Below are 26,806 nucleotides of genomic sequence, written 5' to 3' on the forward strand. Positions count from 1 at the left end.
CCTTCCTTCCTTCCTTCCTTCCTCCTCCTTTTCCTTTCCTCCTTCCCTCCCTCCCATCTGTCTGTCTGTCTTTGCCATGGCCTCCCCAAATTCCTCCTTGAGAAACCTCATTTTACTACTCAGGGAAGTAAGTACTGGATTACTTGAAAATTATGTGCTTTTGGCAAAAAACCATTTCGGGGAGTTGCTGTGGTAAAACACCGAAACCCAAAGAGTTTGCCTTTCCATCGCTCTAAAAGAAACTCTTCTGAAACAAAGCAGCAATGGAGCCAGGCCTGCAACTTTGGCTGCGGATCAAGAGTGGTGTCCAGCCTGGCTGCGGATCAAGAGTGGTGTCCAACCTCCTTTTTGCAGGTCAGTTTCTCTTTTAGGAGCCTGCAGGAGGAGCCAAGATCTGGAGAAAGAAAGCAGAGAAGACTTTGTCCCCTTCCAGAGCCTGCGAGCCTGGGCGGCTGTTTGGAAGAAGGCTGGGAAACATTAGGCGAATCGACAGCTCTGGAAAGAATGTGGACCAGTTTGAGGACAAGCACCGAACCCACCTACCCAAGGGGCGGAAGCTGTGGGCCCCGGACTCGATTCTGGGTGCTGGCAGTGGGAATAGCTGTCATCTTGTTTCTTCTGGGATTTTTAATCGGTAGGACTGAGGCTGCACAATATTGTCATTCTCCCTCTTCCAATGAGAAAAGGGCTTGTAGAAAAAAAGGTTCTCTCTCTCTCTCTCTCTCTCTCTCTCTCCCTCCCTCCCTCCCTCCCTCCCTCCCTCCCTCCCTCCCTCTCTCTCTCTCTCTCTCTCTCTCTCTCTCTCTCTCTGAATGTGTGATCTGTCACTCATTATGGAAAGGGAAATTGCATTCACGTGCTTGGAAAATGTTTCCGCAGCTGGTTAGGAGCAAGCTGGAAAGGATCCAGATTAGTTTCAGTTTCTAGGGCGGGGGGAGGGGGGGCGGGGAATCATTCATGTTTGGGAAATGAAAAATAGTTGGGAAAGTCTGGGAATCCTTTGTGCAATTATTTTGGAATGATCCCGGTGGCTAACTTTTTTCTTTGTTTGTTTTAAACCAAATGATAAGAAAAAGAAAGAAAGAAAGAAAGAAAGAAAGAAAGAAAGAAAGAAAGAAAGAAAGAAAGAAAGAAAGAAAGAAAGAAAGAAAGAAAGAACAATTAATGCAGAAATATATAGGAACTAGACAAAGAATTACCAAAGAATTACAATTAGTGCTCAATATATCATTAATGAGAAAGTAACAATTAAAAAAAACCAAAAGTATATTCAATTATTTTAACAATATGAGAAAGGATTGGAGTCTCTGACTTGATTTTCAAAATGTTCACTATTTATAATAAAAAAGGGAAGGAAAGGAAAGGAAAGGAAAAAGGAAAGGAAAGGAAAGGAAAGGAAAGGAAAAAGAGAAGGAAAGGAAAAGAAAGGAAAAGGAAAGGAAAGGAAAAGAAAGGGAAAGGAAGGGAAAGGAAAAAGGAAAGTAAAAGGAAAAGGAAAAGGAAAGGAAAAAGGAAAGGAAAGGAAAGGAAAAAGAAAAGGAAAGGGAAAGGGAAAGGAAAGCATGCCCTGACAAATGGCTCCGTGTGCCACCTGTGGCACGCGTGCCATAGGTTCGCCATCCTGGGTATAGGGTTTCTTGCCAAGGCAGGGGGTTAGACTAGAAGACCTCCAAGGTACCTTCCAACTCTCCTATTGTATTGTATTGTATTGTATTGTATTGTATTGTATTGTATTGTATTGTATTGTATTGTATTGTATTGTATTGTATTGTATTGTATTGTATTGTATTATTATATTATATTATATTATATTATATTATATTATATTATATTATATTATATTATATTATATTATATTATATTATATTATATTATATTATATTATATTATATTATATTATATTATATTATATTATATTATATTATATTATATTATATTATATTATATTATATTATATTATATTATATTATATTATATTATATTATATTAATTATATTATATTATATTATATTATATTATTATATTGTATCACTAGCTTAGGCTGTTGTGTACAGTCATACTGATTGATTATAGGTAGTCCTTGACGTACAACATTTTGTTGAGCCCTCAAACTTACAAAGGCACTGAAAAAAAGTGACTTATGACCATTTTTCACCCAGCCGTTAGAGCAACAATGGTCACATGATCCAAATTCAGACACTTGGAAACTGACTCATATTTACGACAGTGGCAGTGTGTTGGGGGAAGGGTTCATGCAATCCCTTTCCGCGACCTTCTGATGAGCAAAGTCAGTGGGGAAAACAGATTCATTTAACGGCAGTGTTGCTAACTGAAGATTGGCAGTGATTCACTCAACAATTGTAGCAAGAAAGGTCGTCAAATGAAGCAAAACTCACTTAACTGTGTCACATAGCAACAGAAACGGGGGCTCAATTGGGGTCATAAGTTGAGGACTAGTTGTACTGCAGTTTATGGTTCATGAATAAAGTGGTGAGCGTGAGCTAATTCCACACCCAGGTTAATTGTGTTAACACACTTGGTGTATCTGCGCTAGTGAGGAGGTGACACTTGAATTGCAAAATTTGGGGCATGTGACAATTTACCTCTTGGTTTTTCGTGTCACATACATTGGTTTGATCTGATTTTCAGGTTGGCTGGCGAATAAACATGGCCATCAGTTGCCGAGGACAGATGCCCATGAGAAAATGTTGGAAGCCTTCATAAAGGAAATGAAAGCAGAAAGCATCAAGCAATTTCTTCAGTAAGCTACTGTATTTTTCTGAGTATAAGACTCTCCAAAGTATAAGACCCACCTAGCTTTTGGGGATGAAAATAAGGGGGGGGGGCAAATCTGCCTCTGCTTCCCAGCAATTTGCCTCCTTGCAACAAACAGCAAACAGTACGGACATTATACACCGTTTGTGGTGTTACATTTCAGACTATACTTGTACAGATGTTGTTAACATTGATGTATTTTCTGGAGGTATAGTTATTCTCCAGTATTTAAAAGAAGCTACAATAGCACTGGGCCTCTTCGGATCAAGCATTTATTTTAAAAAGATTCTTCATTTTGCTAAGTTGTCTAGAACAATAATAAAGCAGTCTTTAAAAAATAAGTCTAATAATTTGAACATTCTAGAGGCATTTATAGTTATTGACTTACCTCCTTGCAGCAAACAGCAAACAGCCTGCTTAGCACGAGAAAAAAAAATCTGCCTCTGCCTCCCAGCAATTTGCCTGTGCAGCAAACAGCAAGTTTCACTTTCAATCTCAGCATGGACTTCCCCGATCATCAGCTGTTTCAGGCTGCAGGGATTGCCATAGCTTATGGCAGCCTCTGCAAGCCCCATTTTCTCCATTTGCTGCAAGGAGGTAAATTTCTGGGAGGCAGTGGCCAAAGGGTGAGGCCGGTAGGCAGGCGGGGCTACATTCGGTGTATAAGACGCACCGAAATTTTCACCCTCTTTTAGTGGGGAAAAAGGTGCGTCTTATACTCCGAAATGTCTCGCTTAACAACATGTATTTTGGGCTCAATTGTGGTCGTAAGTCGAGAACTGCTTGTATGGTTGACTGCCCAGAGTTACACGTTCAAGATGGGATGTTGTGTAAAAGTTCTCAGCTAATCTTTAAGAAGATGTTGGATAGCCATTTGTCTGAAATGGGATAGGGTTTCCTGCCTAGGCAGGGGGTTGGACTAGAAGACCTCCAAGGTCCCTTCCAACTCTGCTATTGTATTGTATTGTATTGTAAGTAAAAAAAAAAAAAGAAGTATAACCGTCTACCCAGATATAAAGAAAAGTATGTTTTCTACAGGGGTGGATTGCTGCTGAAATTGCTGCCGGTTCTGTGCGCAATTTTTGGTGTGTATGTGCGCACACCAAACGTAAGCTCCTCGTGCATGCGCATTTGCACCTAAAAAGTTCCGTGCATGTGCACATTAGAAAAGGGAAAAAAATACATTTTTTGCAATAAAGATTGTTCTGCGCATGCGCAGAACTAAAAATCAAGATGGCGCCAGGGGCGTGGCTGGCCGAGTTACTACCTACTCGGTTGAACCGGTTGGAACCCACCTCTGTTTTTTCTACTATCGGGTCAATAATGCCATCTTCTTTCTTCTAGCAATTTCACCCAGCAGCCTCACTTGGCTGGTACGCAGGAGAATCTACGCCTAGCTGAACAGATACAAGCCAACTGGAAAGCATTTGGCTTAGACTCGGTCCAAATGGCTCCTTACGATGTTCTGCTTTCCTACCCCAACAAGACGAATCCTAATTATATCTCGCTCATTGATGAGCGTGGCCAAGAGGTAAAGGAGGGGGGCTGGATTATGTATACAGAGTAATTTTCACAACCTAATGCAATAGGCTAATATAATATTGTATGGGGGGGGGGTTGTTCCTCGGCTTATAAACCATAATGGAGATTTCCATTGCTAAGTGATGTGGTCGTTAAATGCGGGATCACATGACCAGAACCCAACTTTGGAACCATTTTTATCATGGCTGTTGAGCAAATCGCCAAGGACATTAAATGAGTCGTGCAGTTTTTAAGTACTGTATTTTTCAAAGTATAAGATGCACTTCCCCATCTAAAGAAGGGTGAAAATTTGGGTGCGTCTTATACAACAAATGTAGCCCTGCCCACCCGCTGGCTCCCACCCTTTGGCCTCTGCCTCCCAGCAATTTGCCTCCTTGCAGCAAACAGCCTGTTTCAGCTTCAACACAGCCTGATTAGCACAAGCAGCTGATTGTTGGTGGGATCGGCTTCCCGACCAGCAGATATTTCAGGCTGCAGGGATTGCCATCATCTATTGCCGCGCCTGTGCCCCCATTTTGGCCTCCACATGCTCTGTTTTCGGCCTCCTTGGGCCCCACTTTTTGCCCATTCCTTTGGGCTGTGCGGAGGCTGAAAACGGGATGCAGAGCTCGAAAATGGGGTGCATGGAGATGGCAATATGCTACAGTAATCCCTGCAGCCTGAAACAGCTGATTGTTGGGAGGCCCGACAATAAACTGCTTTTGCTGATTAGGCTGTGCTGAAATGGAAACTGGCTGTTTGCTATTTGCTCCAAGGAGGCAAATTGCTGGGACGCAGGCAGAGGTAGAATTTTTTTCTTGTTTTCCTCCCCAGAAGCTAGGTACGTCTTACACTTCGGAGCATCTTATACTCTGAAAAATATGGTAAATCACATGGTTCTTAAATGAATCTGCCTTCCCCCATTGACTTTGCTCTTCAAAAGCTGGCTGGTCGTGATCATGTGACTGAAGGATGCTGCAAACATTGTAAATGGGAGCCAGTTACCAAGTGCCCAGATTGTATTCAGGTGATTGCAGATATCAAGCCTGAAGCCATTTTTCAGCATCTTCAGGGCTGCCACAGCCGAGATAGTTGGAACTGTTGGAATGGAAGGGGAGAATAGAGATAGCTGGGGACTTGTAGCCAAAAAATTTTTTTTTCTTATGGGAACTAAGGACACTCACCAGGTGTTGGGAAGGCATGGACTGGAACCAACTGGACTGTGACCTTATTGGACCATGTGATGGACATGAAGAAAGGGGGAGAGAACATTTGCTTTTAATTTGGGTGGGGAAAACCGCAGGACTTTAGAGTCGGGTTTTCACCAGATGGTGCCAATAGGACATGCCTAATAAATCTGTTGTCAGCGTTCCAAGTATCATGTAGAATTAAATCAGAGTCCAAGGCAAAACGATCCTTAAAGTTCCAATTTAATAAAGCAGACATCTTAGCACATCTGTGTTAATCCCAATTCTGGAAATGACATCAGAATTCCATCCAGTTAAAAGTTCATGATCTTGTCCCCACACCCACAATCCATCACATGGTCCAATCTTCTTCTTCCACGCTGGCATCCACACCCAGCTGCTTCCAGTCAGGTGTAAAAATGCAGAGACAGAAGATGACCTTGGCTTCTAGAAAAGAATGAATTTGGCCACTTTAAGACTTGTGGAGTTCAACTTCCACAATCCCTCAACTTGCCATGCTGGCTGAGGAATTCTGGGGGTTGAAGTCCATGAGTCTTAAAAGGGCTAGGTTTTGAGACCCTTGCCTTAATAATTACACAAAGCCATCACAGAGATTCATTGGGCATTATATGCTAAGCAAACACAGCCATTGTTTGGAGGGTTTAGCTAAATTGGCTTCATTTTGATGGGCCCGTTTCTTAAATGAATCTCCACTCCTCCCTCAACCCCCTCCATCACTCCCTCCCTCTATAAATCTGTATTTATTTATTTATTCTATTATGTAGTGTATATTGGAGATGGTGAACCTTTGAGAGTTGTATGCAATGAAATTTCACTTTAATGTATGCCAATTAGTGTACATTCAAAGCAGTGGTGGGATTCAAATAATTTAACAAACGGTTCTCTGCCCTAATGAATTCTTCCAACAACCAGTTCACCAAACTGCTCAGAAAGTTTACAACCGGTTCTCCCGAAGTGGTACGAACTGGCTGAATCCCACCACTGATTCAAAGTGACAATAAAGTTATTATTCTATTCTTTTCTGTTCCCTTCTGTTCCCTTCAGTTCTTTTCTGTTATCTTCTATTCCAGTCCACTCTCTCCGCTCCACTTCACTCCATTACATTCTATTCCATCCCATTCTGCTCTGTTCTGCTCCGTTCTGTTCCGCTCCGCTCTTTTCCATTCCACACCACTCCACTCCATTCTATTACATCCCATTCCACTCCATTCTATTCCGCTCTGTTCCATTCCACTCCACTCCATTCCATTCTATTCCATGCCATTCCGCTCCGTTCTGCTCCATTCTGTCCTGCTCCGCTCTGTTCCATTCCACACCACTCCACTCCATTCTATTACATCCCATTCCACTCTGTTCTGCTCCGTTCTATTCCGCTCTGTTCCATTCCGTTTCACTCCACTCCATTCTATTCCATCCCATTCCGCTCCGTTCTGCTCCATTCTGTTCCGCTCCAATCCACTCCACTCCATTCCATTCTAAACTTTTGCCCACACCCAAGTTGGATGAATCAGATGTTGCTTTTATATGCCATTTCCCCCCTCTTGTGCCTTCTTTACTATATAGATTTTCAACTCATCATTCTCTGAGCCTGTTCCTGCAGGATATGAGACCGTTGAAGACATTGTCCCACCCTATAGTGCTTTCTCGGCCCAGGGTGAGCCAGAGGTAAGGCTTAAACGGCATCGGGGCTGCCTTTAGATCTGCAAGATTCTAAGCTATATGCCTGTGGAGATTCTCAATCATTCAGATCTTAGATGTCCCAAAGGTGGGTTTCCCCCCCCCCCCAAAAGGCAACTGTACTTTCCAGATTATTTCTTTGAAAATGTTTTCACTTCTTATCTAAGGAAAACCTTAGAACTAAAGGAGCTTCTTGGATGAAATGAAACTTTAAAAAAAATACAAGAAAGTCCACATGCCTTTTGGAAAAAGTACCTTTGGGTTCTAAGATATAGGAAAATGTAACTGCTCTATCTGAGCTAACGGAGAAGAAGGCTGGGTGGGAATTGGATCTGGCATCCTAAAGCTGTCAAGAACCCCCTTTAAACAGAAGGCCTCCTAGTGATTGGCCCAAAGTGACCCAGCTGGCTTTCATACCTAAAGTGAGACTAGAACTCACTGTCTCCTGGTGGCTGGCCCAACGTTCACCCAGCTGGCTTTCATACCTAAAGTGAGACTAGAACTCACTGTCTCCTGGTGGCTGGCCTAACGTTCATCCAGCTGGCTTTCATACCTAAAGTGAGACTAGAACTCACTGTCTCCTGGTGGCTGGCCCAACATTCATCCAGCTGACTTTCATACCTAAAGTGAGACTAGAACTCACTGTCTCCTCGTGACTGGCCCAACGTTCACCCAGCTGGCTTTCATACCTAAAGTGAGACTAGAACTCACTGCCTCCTGGTGGCTGGCCCAACGTTCACACAGCTGGCTTTCATACCTAAAGTGAGACTAGAACTCACTGCCTCCTGGTGACTGGCCCAATGTTCACCCAGCTGGCTTTCATACTTAAAGTGAGACTAGAATTCACTGTCTCCTGGTGACTGGCCCAACGTTCACCCAGCTGGCTTTCATACCTAAAGTGAGACTAGAACTCACTGTCTCCTGGTGCCTGGCCCAACGTTCACCCAGCTGGCTTTCATACTTAAAGTGAGACTAGAATTCACTGTCTCCTGGTGACTGGCCCAACGTTCACCCAGCTGGTTTTCATACTTAAAGTGAGACTAGAATTCACTGTCTCCTGGTGACTGGCCCAACGTTCACCCAGCTGGCTTTCATACTTAAAGTGAGACTAGAATTCACTGTCTCCTGGTGACTGGCCCAACGTTCACCCAGCTGGCTTTCATACTTAAAGTGAGACTAGAACTCACTGTCTCCTGGTGCCTGGCCCAACGTTCACCCAGCTGGCTTTCATACTTAAAGTGAGACTAGAATTCACTGTCTCCTGGTGACTGGCCCAACGTTCACCCAGCTGGCTTTCATACTTAAAGTGAGACTAGAATTCACTGTCTCCTGGTGACTGGCCCAACAGTCACCCAGCTGGCTTTCATACTTAAAGTGAGACTAGAACTCACTGTCTCCTGGTGGCTGGCCCAACGTTCACCCAGCTGGCTTTCATGGCTAAGGTGAGACTAGAACTCACTGTCTCCTGGTGGCTGGCCCAACGTTCACCCAGCTGGCTTTCATATCTAAAGTGAGACTAGAACTCACTGTCTCCTGGTGGCTGGCCCAACGTTCACCCAGCTGGCTTTCATGGCTAAGGTGAGACTAGAACTCACTGTCTCCTGGTGGCTGGCCCAACGTTCACCCAGCTGGCTTTCATACCTAAAGTGAGACTAGAACTCACTGTCTCCTGGTGGCTGGCCCAACGTTCACCCAGCTGGCTTTCATGGCTAAGGTGAGACTAGAATTCACTGTCTCCTGGTGCCTGGCCCAACGTTCACCCAGCTGGCTTTCATACTTAAAGTGAGACTAGAATTCACTGTCTCCTGGTGACTGGCCCAACAGTCACCCAGCTGGCTTTCATACTTAAAGTGAGACTAGAACTCACTGTCTCCTGGTGGCTGGCCCAACGTTCACCCAGCTGGCTTTCATACTTAAAGTGAGACTAGAACTCACTGTCTCCTGGTGGCTGGCCTAACGTTCACCCAGCTGGCTTTCATACTTAAAGTGAGACTAGAACTCACTGTCTCCTGGTGGCTGGCCTAACGTTCACCCAGCTGGCTTTCATACTTAAAGTGAGACTAGAACTCACTGTCTCCTGGTGATTGGCCCAACGTTCACCCAGCTGGCTTTCATACTTAAAGTGAGACTAGAACTCACTGTCTCCTGGTGGCTGGCCCAACGTTCACCCAGCTGGCTTTCATACCTAAAGTGAGACTACAACTCACTGTCTCCTGGTGGCTGGCCCAACGTTCACCCAGCTGGCTTTCATGGCTAAGGTGAGACTAGAATTCACTGTCTCCTGGTGCCTGGCCCAACGTTCACCCAGCTGGCTTTCATACTTAAAGTGAGACTAGAATTCACTGTCTCCTGGTGACTGGCCCAACAGTCACCCAGCTGGCTTTCATACTTAAAGTGAGACTAGAACTCACTGTCTCCTGGTGGCTGGCCCAACGTTCACCCAGCTGGCTTTCATACTTAAAGTGAGACTAGAACTCACTGTCTCCTGGTGGCTGGCCTAACGTTCACCCAGCTGGCTTTCATACTTAAAGTGAGACTAGAACTCACTGTCTCCTGGTGGCTGGCCTAACGTTCACCCAGCTGGCTTTCATACTTAAAGTGAGACTAGAACTCACTGTCTCCTGGTGATTGGCCCAACGTTCACCCAGCTGGCTTTCATACTTAAAGTGAGACTAGAACTCACTGTCTCCTGGTGGCTGGCCCAACGTTCACCCAGCTGGCTTTCATACCTAAAGTGAGACTACAACTCACTGTCTCCTGGTGGCTGGCCTAACGTTCACCCAGCTGGCTTTCATACTTAAAGTGAGACTAGAACTCACTGTCTCCTGGTGACTGGCTCAATGTTCACCCAGCTGGCTTTCATACCTAAAGTGAGACTAGAACTCACTGTCTCCTGGTGGCTGGCCCAATGTTCACCCAGCTGGCTTTCATACCTAAAGTGAGACTAGAACTCACTGTCTCCTGGTGACTGGCTCAATGTTCACCCATCTGGCTTTCATACTTAAAGTGAGACTAGAACTCACTGTCTCCTGGTGACTGGCTCAATGTTCACCCAGCTGGCTTTCATACTTAAAGTGAGACTAGAACTCACTGTCTCCTGGTGACTGGCTCAATGTTCACCCAGCTGGCTTTCATACTTAAAGTGAGACTAGAACTCACTGTCTCCTGGTGGCTGGCCCAATGTTCACCCAGCTGGCTTTCATACCTAAAGTGAGACTAGAACTCACTGTCTCCTGGTGGCTGGCCTAACGTTCACCCAGCTGGCTTTCATGCCTAAAGTGAGACTAGAACTCACTGTCTCCTGGTGACTGGCCCAACGTTCACCCAGCTGGCTTTCATACCTAAAGTGAGACTAGAATTTACTGTCTCCTGGTGGCTAACCCAACGTACATCCAGCTGGCTTTCATACCTAAAGTGAGACTAGAACTCACTGTCTCCTGGTGGCTGGCCCAACATTCATCCAGCTGACTTTCATACCTAAAGTGAGACTAGAACTCACTGTCTCCTGGTGGCTGGCCCAACGTTCACCCAGCTGGCTTTCATACCTAAAGTGAGACTAGAACTCACTGTCTCCTGGTGGCTGGCCCAACGTTCACCCAGCTGGCTTTCATGGCTAAGGTGAGACTAGAACTCCCAGTCTCCTGGTGTCTAGCCTCCTGGTGACTTCACACTCAACCAAACTGGTGCTTGTCCTACTTTAGACCTTCAGATAATTAAATCAAATTCAAATGAAGATCTTAATCTTTAAGATTTTAATCTTACCAGAAACAACCCAACAGGTAGAGGAGGCAGGTAAGAGATCTGCAGACCCTTTAGTGTCTATGCCTCCATGGCATCAACCCAACACAGCTACCACCCAGAAGCAATTCCTAGTGATTAAATTTGACACATAGACACACACACACAGTCTGTTTAGATTGGATTGGGGGAATGGTTTAACAGAATCCAACAATTAAGCAGTGCTGAGCCTAGTTAATCTGGGATGAGACACCCTTTATACCAGTGTTGGTGAACCTTTTCGGCACCGAGTGCCGAAACGGGAGTGCACATGTACATACCTGTACACATGCTGGAAACCGTAAGAACAGCCGCCTGATGTGCTCCTCCAGCTTCCGGCACACACATGCATACTGGCCTGGTCTTCCGGTTTCTGGCACAAGTGTGTGTGCGAAGACCAGCTGGCCTATGCATACGTGCATGCCAGAAACCAGAAGAGCACTGCCCAGCATGCACATGCGCCCTGGGCAGCTGCACCTCTGGTTTCCAGTGCTTCCGTGCGCACGAAGACCAGCTGGCCAGCACGCCGGAACATGGAGGAGCAATGGGTGACAGCTCACGTGTCCGGAGAGATACAGTAGCTCTGCCTACCACTTCCAGCACAAATGTGACAGGTTCCCATCATGGACTTTTACTGTCTCATTCAAGTATTAACCAGGTTCAGCACGGAGACGGTCTCCTATTCAAGATTAACCAAGCTCAGCACTACTTAGTTACTACTACTTAGTTTATTACTTAGTTACTACTTAGAGCCGAGGTGGCGCAGTGGTTAAATGCAGCACTGCAGGCTACTTCAGCTGACTGTAGTTCTGCAGTTCGGCTGTTCAAATCTCACCGGCTCAGGGTTGACTCAGCCTTCCATCCTTCCGAGGTGGGTAAAATGAGGACCCGGATTGTTGTTGGGGGCAATATGCTGACTCTGTAAACTGCTTAGAGAGGGCTGAAAGCCCTATGAAGTGGTATATAAGTCTAACTGCTATTGCTATTGCTATAGTTTCTGAGCGGCAGAGGGATAGAGTTAACAATGTTTTTCTTACTTGCAGTTGTTAGAAAGTTTTAAGGCAGAAAAGAGGAATTTGCGGTTTTGAACGTTGCAAGGGCAAATTTTGTAATAGAATTGTGTTCAAACGATGAATGTGTAATTGCTAAAATGCACAAACTTGTACTGACGTTTGAAATGGAAGAACAAACGAAGGAAAAGCACGGCTGAGTGGGTGCGCTTTGCAACTTCCCCATGTCATCTTGATGCGTTGTTAACACACCGTTTGTATTCCAGGGAGATTTGGTGTATGTGAACTATGGCAGGATAGAGGATTTCCACAGATTAGAGCGAGAGATGGGAATTAATTGTTCCGGGAAAATTGTCATTGTCAGATATGGGAAGATCTTCAGAGGAAATAAGGTAAGAGGGTATCAGCTTTGCTTTTTCAGGGGAATGCTTATGAGAAACTGAAAAACAATTAGGGGACAGGAGGGTAAAACATATGAAAAACAGTTGCAAGAATTAGTTAAGTCTAGTCCAATGAAAAGAAGGACTAGATAAAGAAAGGATAATGATAATAAATTATATACACGTATGGGTATCATGTAAGGGAATTGGATGTAAATGGTAAACAGGGATTTGGAAAGGAGGATTAGAAAATTAAATATTATGGATGTTTAGCTAGAATAGGATATGAGGATTTAATGTTAATGGAGGATTTTATAAATAAGTAAATGAAATGCCAGTAGGTGGCTATGTATTAAAACTTGGTATATTTTATGATGAAGGATGTTTAAATAATCATAGTCAAATAAAAGTGGAGGTATGATGATGGTAATATAATAAATATCCGAGTTAAGATATTAGAGTTAATATGAATTATATTTGATGACGGTGGAAGAGATGCACAAAAGCCTTTTGTAACCAACTGATACACTTTCTACAGTATGTAAAGAAGGAGGATTCGTATGTTTGTTTTGAAAATAAAAATATATTTAAAAAAAGAAAAGAAAAGAAGGACTAGAGAAGAGATGGGTTGCTACTGGTTTGCACCATTTCAGGTGAACCAGTGGTGGAAATTGTGACTGGGTCGCCAAACCGGTAGGGATGACAGGCTGGCCACGCCCCTGAATTGGTTCCCCGGTCGCCCACATCATTGCCAGCAAGTTTTTTTAGTCATTTTTTAAAATGTTCTGAGCATGCGCAGAATAATTTACAGGCAACTGCGTGTGGGCAAGCAATGTACAGTGGGCACACGGGCAAGCAAAGCGAGCAGCACATGCGCAAAGTGAACAGCGTGCGCACGAAGCAAACTGGCAGTAACGCCAGCAGCAATCCACCCCTGGATTAGAGGTGACATGATAGCAGTGTTCCAATATCTCAGGGGTTGCCACAAAGAAGAGGGAGTCAAACTATTCTCCATGGCATCTGAGGGTAGAACAAGAATCTATGGGTGGAAACTAATCAAGGAGAGAAGCAACTTAGAACTGAGGATAAATTTCCTGACAGTTAGAACAATTAATCAGTGGAACAACTTGCCTCCAGAAGTTGTAAATGCCCCAACACTGGAAGTTTTTAGGAAGAGATTAGACAACCATTTGTCCACAAGGGTAGAGGGTTTCCCGCCGGAGTAGAGGGTTGGATTAGAAGACCTCCAAGGTCCCTTACAACTCTGTTATTCTGTTCTATTGTATAACATAAGAGCTGCAATGGTGCAGTGGTTAGAGTGCAGTACTGCAGGCTAATTCTGCTGCCCGCTGGCTGCCTGCAGTTTGGCAGTTCGAATCTCACCAGGCTCAAAGGTTGACTCAGCCTTCCATCCTTCCGAGGTGGTTAAAATGAAGACCGAGATTATTGGGGGCAATAGGCTGACTCTGTAAACTGCTTAGAGAGGGCTGTAAAGCACTGTAAAGCGGTATATAAGTGCTATTGCTATTCTATTAGTCAAGCTATGTGGAATTTTTTTAGCTATGTGAATAAAAATCATATACTCTAGTTCGCCAATCTTGTTTATCCCTAGGTTAAGAATGCTTACCTGGCTGGGGCCAAAGGCATCATTTTATACTCAGACCCTGCTGATTCTTGTGCTCCTGGAGTTCAGCCTTACCCAGATGGCTGGAATCTGCCAGGAGGCGGAGTCCAACGTGGCAACGTCCTCCTTCTGGATGGTGCTGGAGATCCTCTCACTCCAGGATATCCAGCTAAAGGTGACCAGAAAAGAGGACTTCTAGGGGATGCATCCTAAAAGAGGCACAAGCTGAGGTTCAGATACTTGTGAGAACAGTGTCGTAAGAAAATTGCATTTGATTGTGTTTTTTATTTGTTGAACTACCATATTTTTCAGAGTATGTCAGCACTCCTCCATTAAGTAATTAGGAAAGGAAACCACGAGACTCCATTGATAGAAATCAAGTGTACTTTTACTAATTATAAATGATTAGAAGCGTAGCAAAGCGAAGACTGATTATTTAGGCACGAAAGCAAATGATATATAGAATAACCCATTCCCCTCCCCTTGGCATCCCAGTTACAGTCCAATCATAATTCTCCCAAGTGTCAGGTGTGGGATAACTTCGAAAGGCATGCATCACCCAGATGGAATGTCGGTGCCGTTGGCCTTGGCGGGAAACCCCCTCCGCATGCGCAGTAAGACAGGCAGCAGAAACTCCAGAATCTTCCTCCAGCATAATTAGTATTCCCCTTCCAAATACCATGCCCCCCTCCCCGTTTCAATGGCAGCCGAAGCAGCAGCAAAGCAGAGGCTGACAGAGTATAAGACACACCGGAGTATAAGACCAAGCAGCAAGATTTTGAAGAGGCAAATTACAAAAAAAAAGTTTTTGCACTCTGCAGACCTCCCAAAAACGGCCCATTTTTTCACGAAAATGGTCCTCCTTTTTTTTTCCAAAAAAAAGGGCATGAATAGCCTTTAGGAGGCTTGTAGAGTGCTCCCGGGGGGGGGGGGGGGGACGACGAGCAAAAAGCAGCCTGTTTTTTGTCAAAAAAGGGCATGCATAGCCTTTAGGACATTTATACAGTGCTTCTGGGGGCTGGGGGGGGCAAAATTAAGTAACAAATGGGCTATTTCTTGCTCATTTTTGCCCTCCCCAGCCCTCAGGAGCACTCTGAAAGTCTCCTAAAGGCTATGCACGGCCATTTTGGTGAAGGGGTGGGGCTTTGGGAGGCAAAAAATGCTGTATAAAATGCACCCAGATTTTCAGCCTCTTTTTTGAGGGAAAAGGGTGCGTCTTATACTCCAAAAAATAAGCTGGTGTTGCCTGGGTATTTATTTATCCCAATCCTGTATTAGACAGGAATGGCGATGTCAAGTGGCAACGTGAGGAATGGGCTGTCCTCTCTCCTTCCATGAATGTTGCCGCAATTCCTGAAGAGGTGATGGCAAGAGCAACTTCTCCCCGAGTCCTGATTTTGGCAACAATTAAATTAGTTAAAAATGTTTTCCCTGTGCCCCCAGAAACGTAATTTCTAATGTTGCATTTCCCCCCTTACCAGAGAGAGCCCCCTTGTGGAGTACTATGATGCCGTTACCATGGCAACTCCACTGTGCTGTACAGTAGAAGCCATTTTAAGACAGTACAGAAGAAGCCATTTTAAGGCACAACAGACTGTATCTTAACAGAACAAACACTCCGAGGGGTGTTAGGGGTGTCTTACCCCCCAGTATTTGTTTCCAGAGAGTAAGTCGTGTGTGTACCAAGTTTGGTTGAAATTGCTTGAGAAGTTACAGAGTTATGCTGGAAAACACACACACACACACAGACACACACATACACAGAGCAATTTTTATATATGATAGATACAATTGAGACAGGAATTGGACAACTGGCTGCGGACATCTTATTGTGGCCAATAAGCTGTGGGGAAATACAATATTTATTGTGTTGAGTTGGGATAACATGCCAAAAGTGTGTGCACTTGACAGCATGTGCAGGCGTACTGATACTCATAATGCAATGCATACGCACTACCCCAGTCCATCCCGCTTCCTGTATATGCGCCCAACCCCACGCTTCCCCCTTCCCACACACACATACGCTCCTATGCCCCGTTTTGGGCCTAGCAGGCCTCCCTGCAGCCTCCTGTGATGGAAAATGGGGCACAGGGGCGCGCGCCACCCCCTGTGCTTCCCCCTATCTCCCATGCATATGTGCACACACCCCGTGACTCCCTGTGCATGCATGTGCCTCTCCTGCATGCACCGCCCCATGCATGCACAGCAGAGCTCCGGAAATCAGCTGGCTGGCGGGAGATGCATGCGCATGCGCAGTGGAGCTGAGATGGGGCAATGGATCACATGCCCGCAGAGAGGGCTCTCCGTTCCCATCAAGGGGATATAGTATAGTAACTGGTGCCTTTCTTACTCTAGAATATGCCTATCGCTTGAAGGAAGCTCAAAGTGCAGCTAGTAACTTAAATATTCCCGTCCACCCTATTGGTTATCATGATGCTGAGAAGCTGCTAAAGTAAGTCCTAATGATACAATCCTTGTGTCACTCTTGGTCAGTAGCCACGGTGGGTTGCCATTTTTGTTACTACGGGCATGCGCACAACAATTTTGCACATGCTCAGAAGTGTCCAGGCGGATGGACGGAGTAGGCTGGGGTAGTCGGTTGTAAATTCAAACTATATCTATCTATCTATCTATCTATCTATCTATCTATCTATCTATCTATCTATCTATCTATCTATCTATCATTTATCTATCTATCATCTATCTATCTATCTATCTATCTATCTATCTATCTATCTATCTATCTATCTATCTATCATCTATCTATTTATCTATCATCTATCTATCTATCTATCTATCATCTATCTATCTATCTATCTATCTATCTATCTATCATCTATCTATCTATCTATCTATCTATCTATCTATCATCTATCTATTTATCTATCATCTATCTATCTATCTATCTATCTATCTATCTATCTATCTATCTATCCATCCATCTATCATCTATCATCTATCTATCTATCTATCTATCTATCTATCTATCTATCTATCTATCATCTATCTATCTATCTATCTATCTATCTATCTATCTATCTATCTATCTATCTATCTATCATCTATTTATCTATCATCTATCTATCATCTATCTATCTATCTATCTATCATCTATCTATCATCTATCTATCTATCTATCTATCATCTATCTATTTATCTATCATCTATCTATCTATCTATCTATCTATCTATCTATCATCTATCTATCTATCTATCTATCTATCTATCTATCATCTATTTATCTATCATCTATCTATCTATCATCTATCTATCTATCTATCTATCTATCTATCTATCTATCCATCCATCCATCCATCCATCCATCCATCTATCATCTATCATCTATCATCTATCATCTATCATCTATCTATCATCTATCTATCTATCTATCTATCTATCTATCTATCTATCTATCTATCTATCTATCTATCTATCTTTTATCTATCTATCATCTATCTATCTATCTATCTATCATCTATCTATTTATCTATCATCTATCTATCATTTATCTATCTAGCTATCATCTATCTATCTATCTATCTATCTATCTATCTATCTATCTATCTATCTATCATCTATCTATTTATCTATCATCTATCTATCATCTATCTATCTATCTATCTATCTATCTATCTATCTATCTATCTATCTATCATCTATCTATCTATCATCTATCTATCTATCTATCTATCTACTTATCTATCATCTATCTATCTATCTATCTATCTATCTATCTATCTATCTATCTATCTATCATCTAGCTAGCTAGCTAGCTATCATCTATCTATCTATCTATCTATCTATCTATCTATCTATCTATCATCTATCTATCTATCTATTTATCTATCATCTATCTATCTATCATCTAGCTAGCTAGCTAGCTAGCTAGCTATCATCTATCTATTTATCTATCATCTATCTATCTATCTATCTATCTATCTATCTATCATCTATCTATTTATCTATCATCTATCTATCTATCTATCATCTATCTATCATCTATCTATCTATCTATCTATCTATCTATCTATTTATCTATCATCTATCTATCTATCTATCTATCTATCTATCTATCTATCTATCTATCATCTAGCTAGCTAGCTATCATCTATCTATTTATCTATCATCTATCTATCTATCTATCTATCTATCATCTATCTATCTATCTATCTATCATCTATCTATTTATCTATCATCTATCTATCTATCTATCATCTATCTATCATCTATCTATCTATCTATCTATCTATTTATCTATCATCTATCTATCTATCTATCTATCTATCTATCTATCTATCTATCTATCTATCATCTATCTATTTATCTATCATCTATCTATCTATCTATCTATCTATCTATCTATCTATCTATCTATCTATCTATCTATCTATCTATCATCTATCTATTTATCTATCATCTATCTATCTATCTATCATCTATCTATCATCTATCTATCTATCTATCTATCTATCTATCATCTATCTATTTATCTATCATCTATCTATCTATCTATCTATCTATCTATCATCTAGCTAGCTAGCTATCATCTATCTATTTATCTATCATCTATCTATCTATCTATCTATCTATCTATCTATCATCTATCTATCTATCTATCTATCATCTATCTATTTATCTATCATCTATCTATCTATCTATCATCTATCTATCATCTATCTATCTATCTATCTATCTATCTATTTATCTATCATCTATCTATCTATCTATCTATCTATCTATCTATCTATCTATCTATCTATCATCTATCTATTTATCTATCATCTATCTATCTATCTATCTATCTATCTATCATCTATCTATCATCTATCTATCTATCTATCTATCTATCTATCTATCTATCTATCTATCTATCTATCTATCTATTTATCTATCATCTATCTATCATCTATCTATCTATCTATCTATCTATCATCTATCTATGAAGCATTAAGGGGATGAGAGTTCAAAATCTCCTTCCCATTTCAATTTCAGTGTCAGCAAGAATCTATTTTCTTTTCTTGGAAAGTGGAACAATATTTTTTCTTTTAAATTCCAAGTCAAACCATTTCCTGAAATAAGAGGGTTGTAACTTTTCTTGCTTCCAACAGGGAAATGGGAGGCGCTCCTGCACCTGATGACAGTTGGAAGGGACAGCTTTCGGTGCCTTATAATGTGGGACCTGGCTTTACAGGAACTTCTTCAAAAAGGTGAGGGCAAGTTTCATGGAACCTTTGGTAAAACTTGTTAAGAAGCAAATATATATATATACCAAAGCAAACCAAACTTGGTACACATATGACTTACTCTCTGGAAACAAATACTGTGGGGTAAGACACCCCTAACACCTCTCAGTGTGTGTGTTTGTGTGTGTGTGTGTGTGTGTGTGTGTGTGTGTGTGTTCCAGCATAACTCTGGAACGCCTGGGCTGCTGAAATGAAAAGGAATGAATTATATCTATAGTGTCAAATCACAGTACTTTTGACAGTGACAGTGTGCATTTTGGATTCAAGTTCTGTTAAGATACAGTCTGTTGTGCCTTAAAATGACTTCTACTGTACAGCACAGTGGCGTTGCCATGGTAACAGTTTCACCGTACTCCACAAAAGGGCTCCAATCCAATACAGAATTAGGATAAATAAGTACCCGGGCAACTCCAGGTTATCAGCTAGTAATAAATAAAATAAAAGGGTCGGGAGACAAGAACACTTTCTCTTTTAGAATGGGATAGATCAGGAGGTAACTGATGGCTGCTAGTCGACAAACCCTCTCATGAAATGAAGCGAAGTGAAGCAACTGCTTGGGGTAATATAGATAATCCTCGCCTACTGTCCATTTGAATTATGACCTCCCCGCCCCACCCAATCCCAAAATTAAGTATGAAATGAAAGTGTATGGCCTGGTTTTCACTGACAATCTTCCTGAAGGACTTTCATCATGGGCATCCCTCAGAAGAAGAAGAAAAACCAGCAACCCTAACTGTTTTTATAAGGGACTAGTTAAAAACCCAGCGTTGCTCAGGTATTTATTTATAGGAGGAAAATGTCCGGATCAAACATAATTTCTAATGTTGGATTTTCCCCCTTACCAGAGGGAGACTCCTTGTGGAGTACTGTGAAGCCATTACCATGGCAACTCCACTGCACTGTACAGTAGAATCCATTTTAAGGCAGTACATTAGAAGCCATTTTAAGGCACAACAGGCTGTATCTTAACAGAATACACACCCCAAAGGGGTTTTAGGGGTGTCTTACCGCCACAGTGTTTGTTTCCAGAGAGTAAGTCATCTGTGTACCATATTTGGTTGAAATTACTCAAGACGTTCCAGAGTTATGCTGGGGACACACACACACACACACATACACACACTCACACGCACACACCTGTTTTTTATGGAGAGAGAGGATATCAGAAAAATTTGATAAGAGAAGCATATATTTAGTATTACATTTTTGAACAGCAGCAAGGATTATCTTCGCACAATATTGGAAAGATGAAGCAAAACCTCAAAATGAAGAGATAATTGAGAAGATATTAAGACTGTGCAGAAATGGACCGACTTACATTGAAAATCAAACCGAAAGAAAACACAGAATATTGTAAAATCTTGGAATTTATTTGATCAGTGGTTGGAAAAAAAATGGGGCGGAGAGTAAGAATGGCAATTTGTATTGTTAAGCAAATTAAATACCCAGACAATATGATGTTGATTGAGCACAAAGGAATGTAATTAATAGAAAATTTATAAAATTGATTTTTTTAAAAAAGGAAAGAAAACCCAGCAGCATTAGGATACCATATTCGATTGTATGCCTCCAATAGACCGATTAGATCCCACAGATTAGGCCTCCTCCGAATTCCATCCACCGGCCAATGCCGGCTGGCGACTACCCGGAGGAGAGCCTTCTCTGTGGCTGCTCCGACCCTCTGGAACGAGCTCCCCGTGGAGATTCGAACCCTCACCACCCTCCAGGCCTTCCGCAAAGCCCTTAAAACCTGGCTGTTCCAACAGGCCTGGGGCTAAAGAGCTTTTGCCCCCCCCCCTCGAATGGTATGGTTGTTGTGTGCTTTTAAATTGTGTATTGTTTTGTTTGTCTTTTTTATCCCTTATCTGTATCCCCTTCCCATGACTTGGATTGTGAGCCGCCCTGAGTCCCCTCCGGGGAAAAGGGCGGCATATAAGTGCAATAAATTCAATTCAATTCAATTCAATTATGCCTATGAGTGATACAATGAAGTGTAGTGCAGAATATAAGCCCTACTCTTTTTCAAAACCAGCTGTTTCACTTTTAAGGATCTTTAGCCTGATACTTTTCTTTCTCTCTAATTGCGTTAGAAAAGTGAGAATGCACATCTACAGCTTCAAGCAAGTGAGACGGATTTACAATGTGATCGGAATTCTCCGAGGAGCAACAGAGCTAGGTAAAGTCTGCCTCCCACACAGGTTTTGTAAGATCTGGTTTTGCGTTATATAACACATTTTCAAAGAACGAAATTCCAGGAATTGGTGTGTCTAATCCAGGGGTGGGTTCCGGATCCCGTTGCAACCCGTACGATGCAACGGGGTTGGGTGTCCATCACATGAATGTACTCACAGCATGCGCGTGTGTACTTACTACCCATGACACTCCGCAACACCTCCGCGACGCTCCAGCTGCTCAGCGGAGCATCACACGGGCGCCGTATGCTTCATGTGCACATGCAGAAGCCCAGAAAACTTCAAATATTTGTTTTTCTATTTGTATTTGTATTTTATTATTTGTATGCCGCCCTTCTCCGGGAGGACTCAGGGCGGCGAACAATTCAAGGGGGAAAAAAGGGGGAACATAAAAGACAAAATACAGATAATAAAAGTAGACAACAGTCGCACAACCATACATGTCAAGAGGGGAGGGAACTCATCACCCCCAGGCTTGCCGGCAAAGCCAGGTTTTGACGGCTTTTCAGAAGGCCTGGAGAGAGGTGAGGGTCCGAATCCCTGCGGGGAGTTCATTCCAGAGGGCCTGAGCTGCCACAGAGAAGGCCCTCCCCCAGGTAATAGCCAGATGGCTTTGGCTGGTAGATGGCACCCGGAGGAGGCCAACCCTGTGAGATCTAATGGGTCTGTGGGAGGTAATTGGCAGCAGGCGGTCTCTCAAGTACCCAGATCCAATACCATGAAGGGCTTTATAAGTTATGACTAGCACCTTGAAGCGTATCCGGAGACTGATCGGTAACCAGTGCAGCTCGCGGAGGATAGGTGTAACGTGGGTTGCAACCGGTAAATACCGGTAAGGAACGCGGGGGGGCCTTCCGGAGCTGTCTGCCAGGAATATAAATCCTTCTGTTCCCCACTATCCTGCCAGAGCTGAAAAAGCTTCTTGGATGAGAAGCGAAACGTCTTCACATGAAAAAAAAACAACTCCAAGGCAAACCAGTTGCCTCCTGAAAAAGCATCTTTGGGATTTACCAACTTCATTATCACAATGTGAAGCTTTTTCATCCCTTTTGATCCAGATAGATACGTCATTCTGGGTGGTCACCGTGATTCATGGGTGTTTGGTGGGATTGATCCCCAGAGTGGGGCTGCGGTTGTTCATGAGATCGTCCGAAGTTTTGGGAAGCTGAAGCAGGACGGTAAGGCCAAACATCTTAAAGTAACTGAAGTTGAGAAAGGCCGAGAGAAAAGTGGGAAGGTGTTGTGTGGTTGTCTGGAAGCACAGGCCTTGCCTTCTGTCAAATGTTTTAAGTTATTTCAAACAATGCATCTAAAGAGCCATAGTGCTGATGAAAGAAATGTCCTTCTGGGTTCAGCTCCAAGTGAGGAAAAAGACACTGGAGACATGGAGGCTGCTTGGAAAGATGGTTTATTGTTGGACAGGGCCACATGGCTTGAGCCCTGAACAGAAAAGGTGATCACGTGCTTCAATGTTGGTGGAGAAGAAGAGAAGGGCTGAGGGAGGAGCTTGCTAGGCTTTTATAACCTGTTCAGTCCCACCTCTCTGTTTTCTGTTCCTGTGTAAGAAATGTATTCTGATTGGTTGTCAGACTCCCCTAGGGCCATGCAGGGGCAACTCTCTGGGCTGTGTTTTGAATCCAGGTTTAGTTGAGTTCTCAGATGCCATGTGGTCAGTTGAGTAAAGGGCCAATATTACCATGCTTTTAATCCCATCCCCCCTGCAGCTACAGTGGAGAAGTCTTTATTATGTAAAAGGGACTAGCTTGGCCTTCTTAATGGCCCATTAACAGTGGGGATGGGCAGGAAGCTACAGGCAACTATTCTGTCTTTTAAAACATGTTTCTTTCTTTTCATATCCAGAGGAATATTCTGCCTTTTCAATATTTCCTTGGATATTTCATTTTTCTGGGAGAGGGCTGGATGATAACTTCCCACAGTGGGCACAGTAATTAGGATGCAGTACTGCTGATTCTCACCAGGCTCAAGGTGGACTCAAACTAATCCTGGGAACGATTGAGGGCAAAAGAAGAAAGGGACGACGGAGAATGAGGTGGCTGGATGGAGTCCCCGAAATAGCTTAAATGGACTCCAGAGGATGGTAGGGGACAGGAAGGCCCGGAGGAACGTTGCCCATGAGGTTGCGATGGGTCTGATATGACTTTGCAACTAACAACATCAAAAATGGGACTATCCCATTGCACCCATTTTTAAGTGCCTGCTTGTTATTCATAAACTGCTGAAAAACAAATGAGAATTCAAACCAGAGGAAGCGGGGAACAGAATATTGTCATTTGGGCTGGCTTGACTCTCAGGTGAATAATTTTTTTACTATTAAACTAACGGTGCTCTAAATATTATAAATATAGGTTGGCAACCCAGGAGGACAATAATTTTTGCTAGTTGGGATGCTGAGGAGTTTGGCTTAATGGGATCAACAGAGTGGGCAGAGGTAAGTCAACATGGTTGACTACGGTATGTGTATTAATGTAAATTATTTTTCAGGGGAAAAAATCATTTTGAAACAACTGTCATTGCTTTTAATTATTGCACAAATGTCTTCAATATCATGCAGATAATTTTGATTTTGAGGACCCTTGAGAGTGTTATAACTAACAAAAATGATAAACGTGAATTATAACTAATAAAAATGTGAACAACTACAAACTGTAAAATTCAGGATACCGTATTTTTCGGAGTATAAGACGCACCTTTTTCCCTCAAAAAAGAGGCTGAAAATCTGGATGCGTCTTATACACTGAATACAGCATTTTTTGCCTCCCGAAACCCCGTCCCTTCACCAAAACAGCCATGCATAGCCTTTAGGAGGCTTTTAGAGAGCTCCTGGGGGCTGGGAAGGGCAGAAATGAGTGAAAAACGGGCCGTTTTTGGGAGATTTGAGGAGTGCAAAACCTTTTTAAAAAAAAATGTGCCTCTTCAAAACCTTGGTGCGTCTTAAACTCTGAAAAATATGTTAATAATGGAGGCTTGTAGAGATTGAGTGTCATCTGAGGATGTTAGATTTGTGATGGATCATTTAAAATAAAAAAAGCTATTCAGATAGTCCTTCAACTTACAATCACAATTGAGCCCCAAATTTCGGTTGATAAGTGAGACAGTTGTTAAGTGAGCTTTGCCCCGCCTTTCAACTTTTCTTGCCACAGTTGTTAAGTGAATCTGGAGTTGTTAATTTAGTAACACTGTTGTTAAGTGAATCAGGCTATCTCATTGACTTTGCTTGTCAGAAGATGGTGAAAAGTGATCCCAATAACCCCAGGATGCTATAACCGTCATAAATATGAGTCAGTTGCAAGCATATGAATTTTGATCACATGTCCCTTGGAATGATGCAATGTTTGTAGGTGTGAAAAATGGTTACAACTTACTTTCTCCATGCCATCATAATTATAAATGGTCACTAAATGAACTGTTATAAATTGAGGACAACCTTTATGTGAAAAGTAGTCCATAAAGAAATATTTGTGTCTGTAATCTGAATTAGTTTTCAATTCCTCCTTTCCGTTGTAGGAAAATGTCAAAATACTACAAGAGAGGGCTGTGGCCTACATCAATGCTGACTCCTCTATAGAAGGTAAAACACACTTGTGTGATTAGTCATTTCTGAACTGCATTGATAATTGACAATTGACAAAGTGCTTTGAAAGTTCTGAACTTGCCAAACCTTCCTTCCCAGGGAGTTAAGATCAGATTTCAGTTGGTCTTACAAAGTTTAGATAAGAAATATGAGATTAGTGAAGTTTGCTCAAACATGAGCTTTCGCCCAGCTCTGTAAACGTAACTCGAAATAACTAAATAACAAAGATAGAAGGGACTTTAGAGGTTTTGTAGTCCAGTCCCCTGCTCAAGCAGGAAACTCTGTACAATTTCAGACAAATCCAAGAAGAAATTTCCTGACAGAACAGTTATAACTATACAATGAATGGTTGTTGGAACTGGATATGCCTATTCTAATGAAGAGAAGGATTAAGAGTGGCATGATAGCAATCTTCCAATATTTGAAGGGCTGCCACAAAGAAGAGGGGAGTGAGGTCCATGACCCGTCAAATGCGCACTAGACAAAAGCGCACCGACAAAACCGCGGCGAGAAAACCGCGACGTCGAAAGCGCTCCCACAAAAGAGTGCCGACAAAACTGCGCCCACAAAAGCGTGATTAGGGTTAAGGTAAGGGTTAGGGTTAGGCTTAGGTTTAGGTTTAGGCTTAGGTTTAGGATTAGGCTTATTATGTTTTTTTCGCGTTGTTTGTTGATGGCGCGCTTTTGTCGGCGCGCATTTGTCGGCGCCCTTCTGTGGGCGCAATTTCGACCTCGCAGTTTTCTTGCCGCGCTTTTGTCGAGCGCGCATTTGTCGGTGAACCGGGGAGGTCAACCTACTGTAATCTCCAAAGCACCTGAGAGCAGGACAAGAAGTGATGTATGGAAACTAATCAAGGAGAGAAGCAACCTAGAACTACCGCATATACTCAAGTATAAGCCGAGTTTTTCAGCCCACTTTTTGGGCTGAAAAAAGCCGCCTCGGCTTATACTCGAGTCAGTGAAAAATTTGCCCGAAATGGAGGAGAAAAAGGGGCGGGGCCATGCTGCTGGGTGACGCTCGTGAATGGCCCGGCGCCCCTGTGAGTTTCCCCTCCCTCTGTGTCAGTTTGCCGCGCAGCGCGCACCGCACCATCCCCCCTCCTCACGTTCTAATGTAATGCAGGGCTGTCTTACGATTCCTCTTCCTCCCCCTCCTGCCGCTCTGCAACGATGTCCCACCTCCTCCTTGTTATGGCAAGCAGCCACATAATGATGTCCCAGAGCTAGTTTACTGTTTTTCTTTGAAATAAATATTCAAAAACATTATTGGTATCTATTTTTATTTTTGAAATTTACCGGTAGCTGCTGCATTTCCCACCCTAGGCTTATACTCGAGTCAATAACTTTTCCAGTTTTTTGTGGTAAAATTAGGTGCCTCGGCTTATATTCGGGCCGGCCTATACTCGAGTATATACGGTAAGCAGAAATTTCTTGACAGTTAGAATAATTAATCAGTAGAACGACTTGCCTCCAGAAGTTGTGGGTGCCCCAACAACGGGAAGTTTTTAAGAAGACGTTGGATAACCATTTGTCTGAAGTGGTATAGGGTTTCCTGCTAGAGCAAGGAATTGGATTAGAAGATCTCCAATCTTACCAGCTTTGCTGTTGTGGGTCACTCATCTGAGATCCAGCTTCCCCACTGTAATTTTTACCCAAAATGTTCCAAACATTCATTTGTTTGTTTGCTTGTTCATTCATTCATTCGTCAGATTTTTATCTTGCCTTTATTACTTTATAAGTAATTCAACATGGTGGACATGCCTACAATATTCTCCCTTCTATTTTCTCCACAACAACCCTGTAAATGT

The 26,806-nt window shown here is 42.7% G+C and overlaps 1 protein-coding gene across 2 annotated transcripts in view; it reads left to right on the forward strand.

Moving 5' to 3' along the window:
• Positions 1 to 413: 413 nt before the first annotated feature.
• The window catches only part of LOC106554598 (putative N-acetylated-alpha-linked acidic dipeptidase), a 42,978-nt gene continuing 16,585 nt past the window's right edge, over positions 414 to 26,806 (forward strand). Inside the window, exons 1-12 of one of the 2 annotated variants that reach the window (XM_087721073.1) lie at positions 414 to 634; positions 2,650 to 2,761; positions 4,120 to 4,306; positions 7,068 to 7,169; positions 12,235 to 12,360; positions 13,961 to 14,147; positions 16,328 to 16,424; positions 19,081 to 19,179; positions 21,306 to 21,391; positions 22,466 to 22,585; positions 23,774 to 23,856; positions 24,933 to 24,996. In XM_087721073.1, coding sequence (XP_087577199.1) covers positions 505 to 634; positions 2,650 to 2,761; positions 4,120 to 4,306; positions 7,068 to 7,169; positions 12,235 to 12,360; positions 13,961 to 14,147; positions 16,328 to 16,424; positions 19,081 to 19,179; positions 21,306 to 21,391; positions 22,466 to 22,585; positions 23,774 to 23,856; positions 24,933 to 24,996 — 1,393 coding nt within the window. In that variant the 5' untranslated portion in view covers positions 414 to 504. The remainder of the gene's footprint in view (positions 635 to 2,649; positions 2,762 to 4,119; positions 4,307 to 7,067; positions 7,170 to 12,234; positions 12,361 to 13,960; positions 14,148 to 16,327; positions 16,425 to 19,080; positions 19,180 to 21,305; positions 21,392 to 22,465; positions 22,586 to 23,773; positions 23,857 to 24,932; positions 24,997 to 26,806) is intronic. The other variant, XM_087721074.1, reaches the window with a different exon arrangement.

Source organism: Thamnophis sirtalis, unplaced genomic scaffold, assembly GCF_051295495.1.
Source record: "Thamnophis sirtalis isolate CommonGarterSnake01/CBP01778 unplaced genomic scaffold, rThaSir2_p1.2 scaffold_8, whole genome shotgun sequence".
Classification (NCBI taxonomy): Eukaryota; Metazoa; Chordata; class Lepidosauria; order Squamata; family Natricidae; genus Thamnophis; species Thamnophis sirtalis.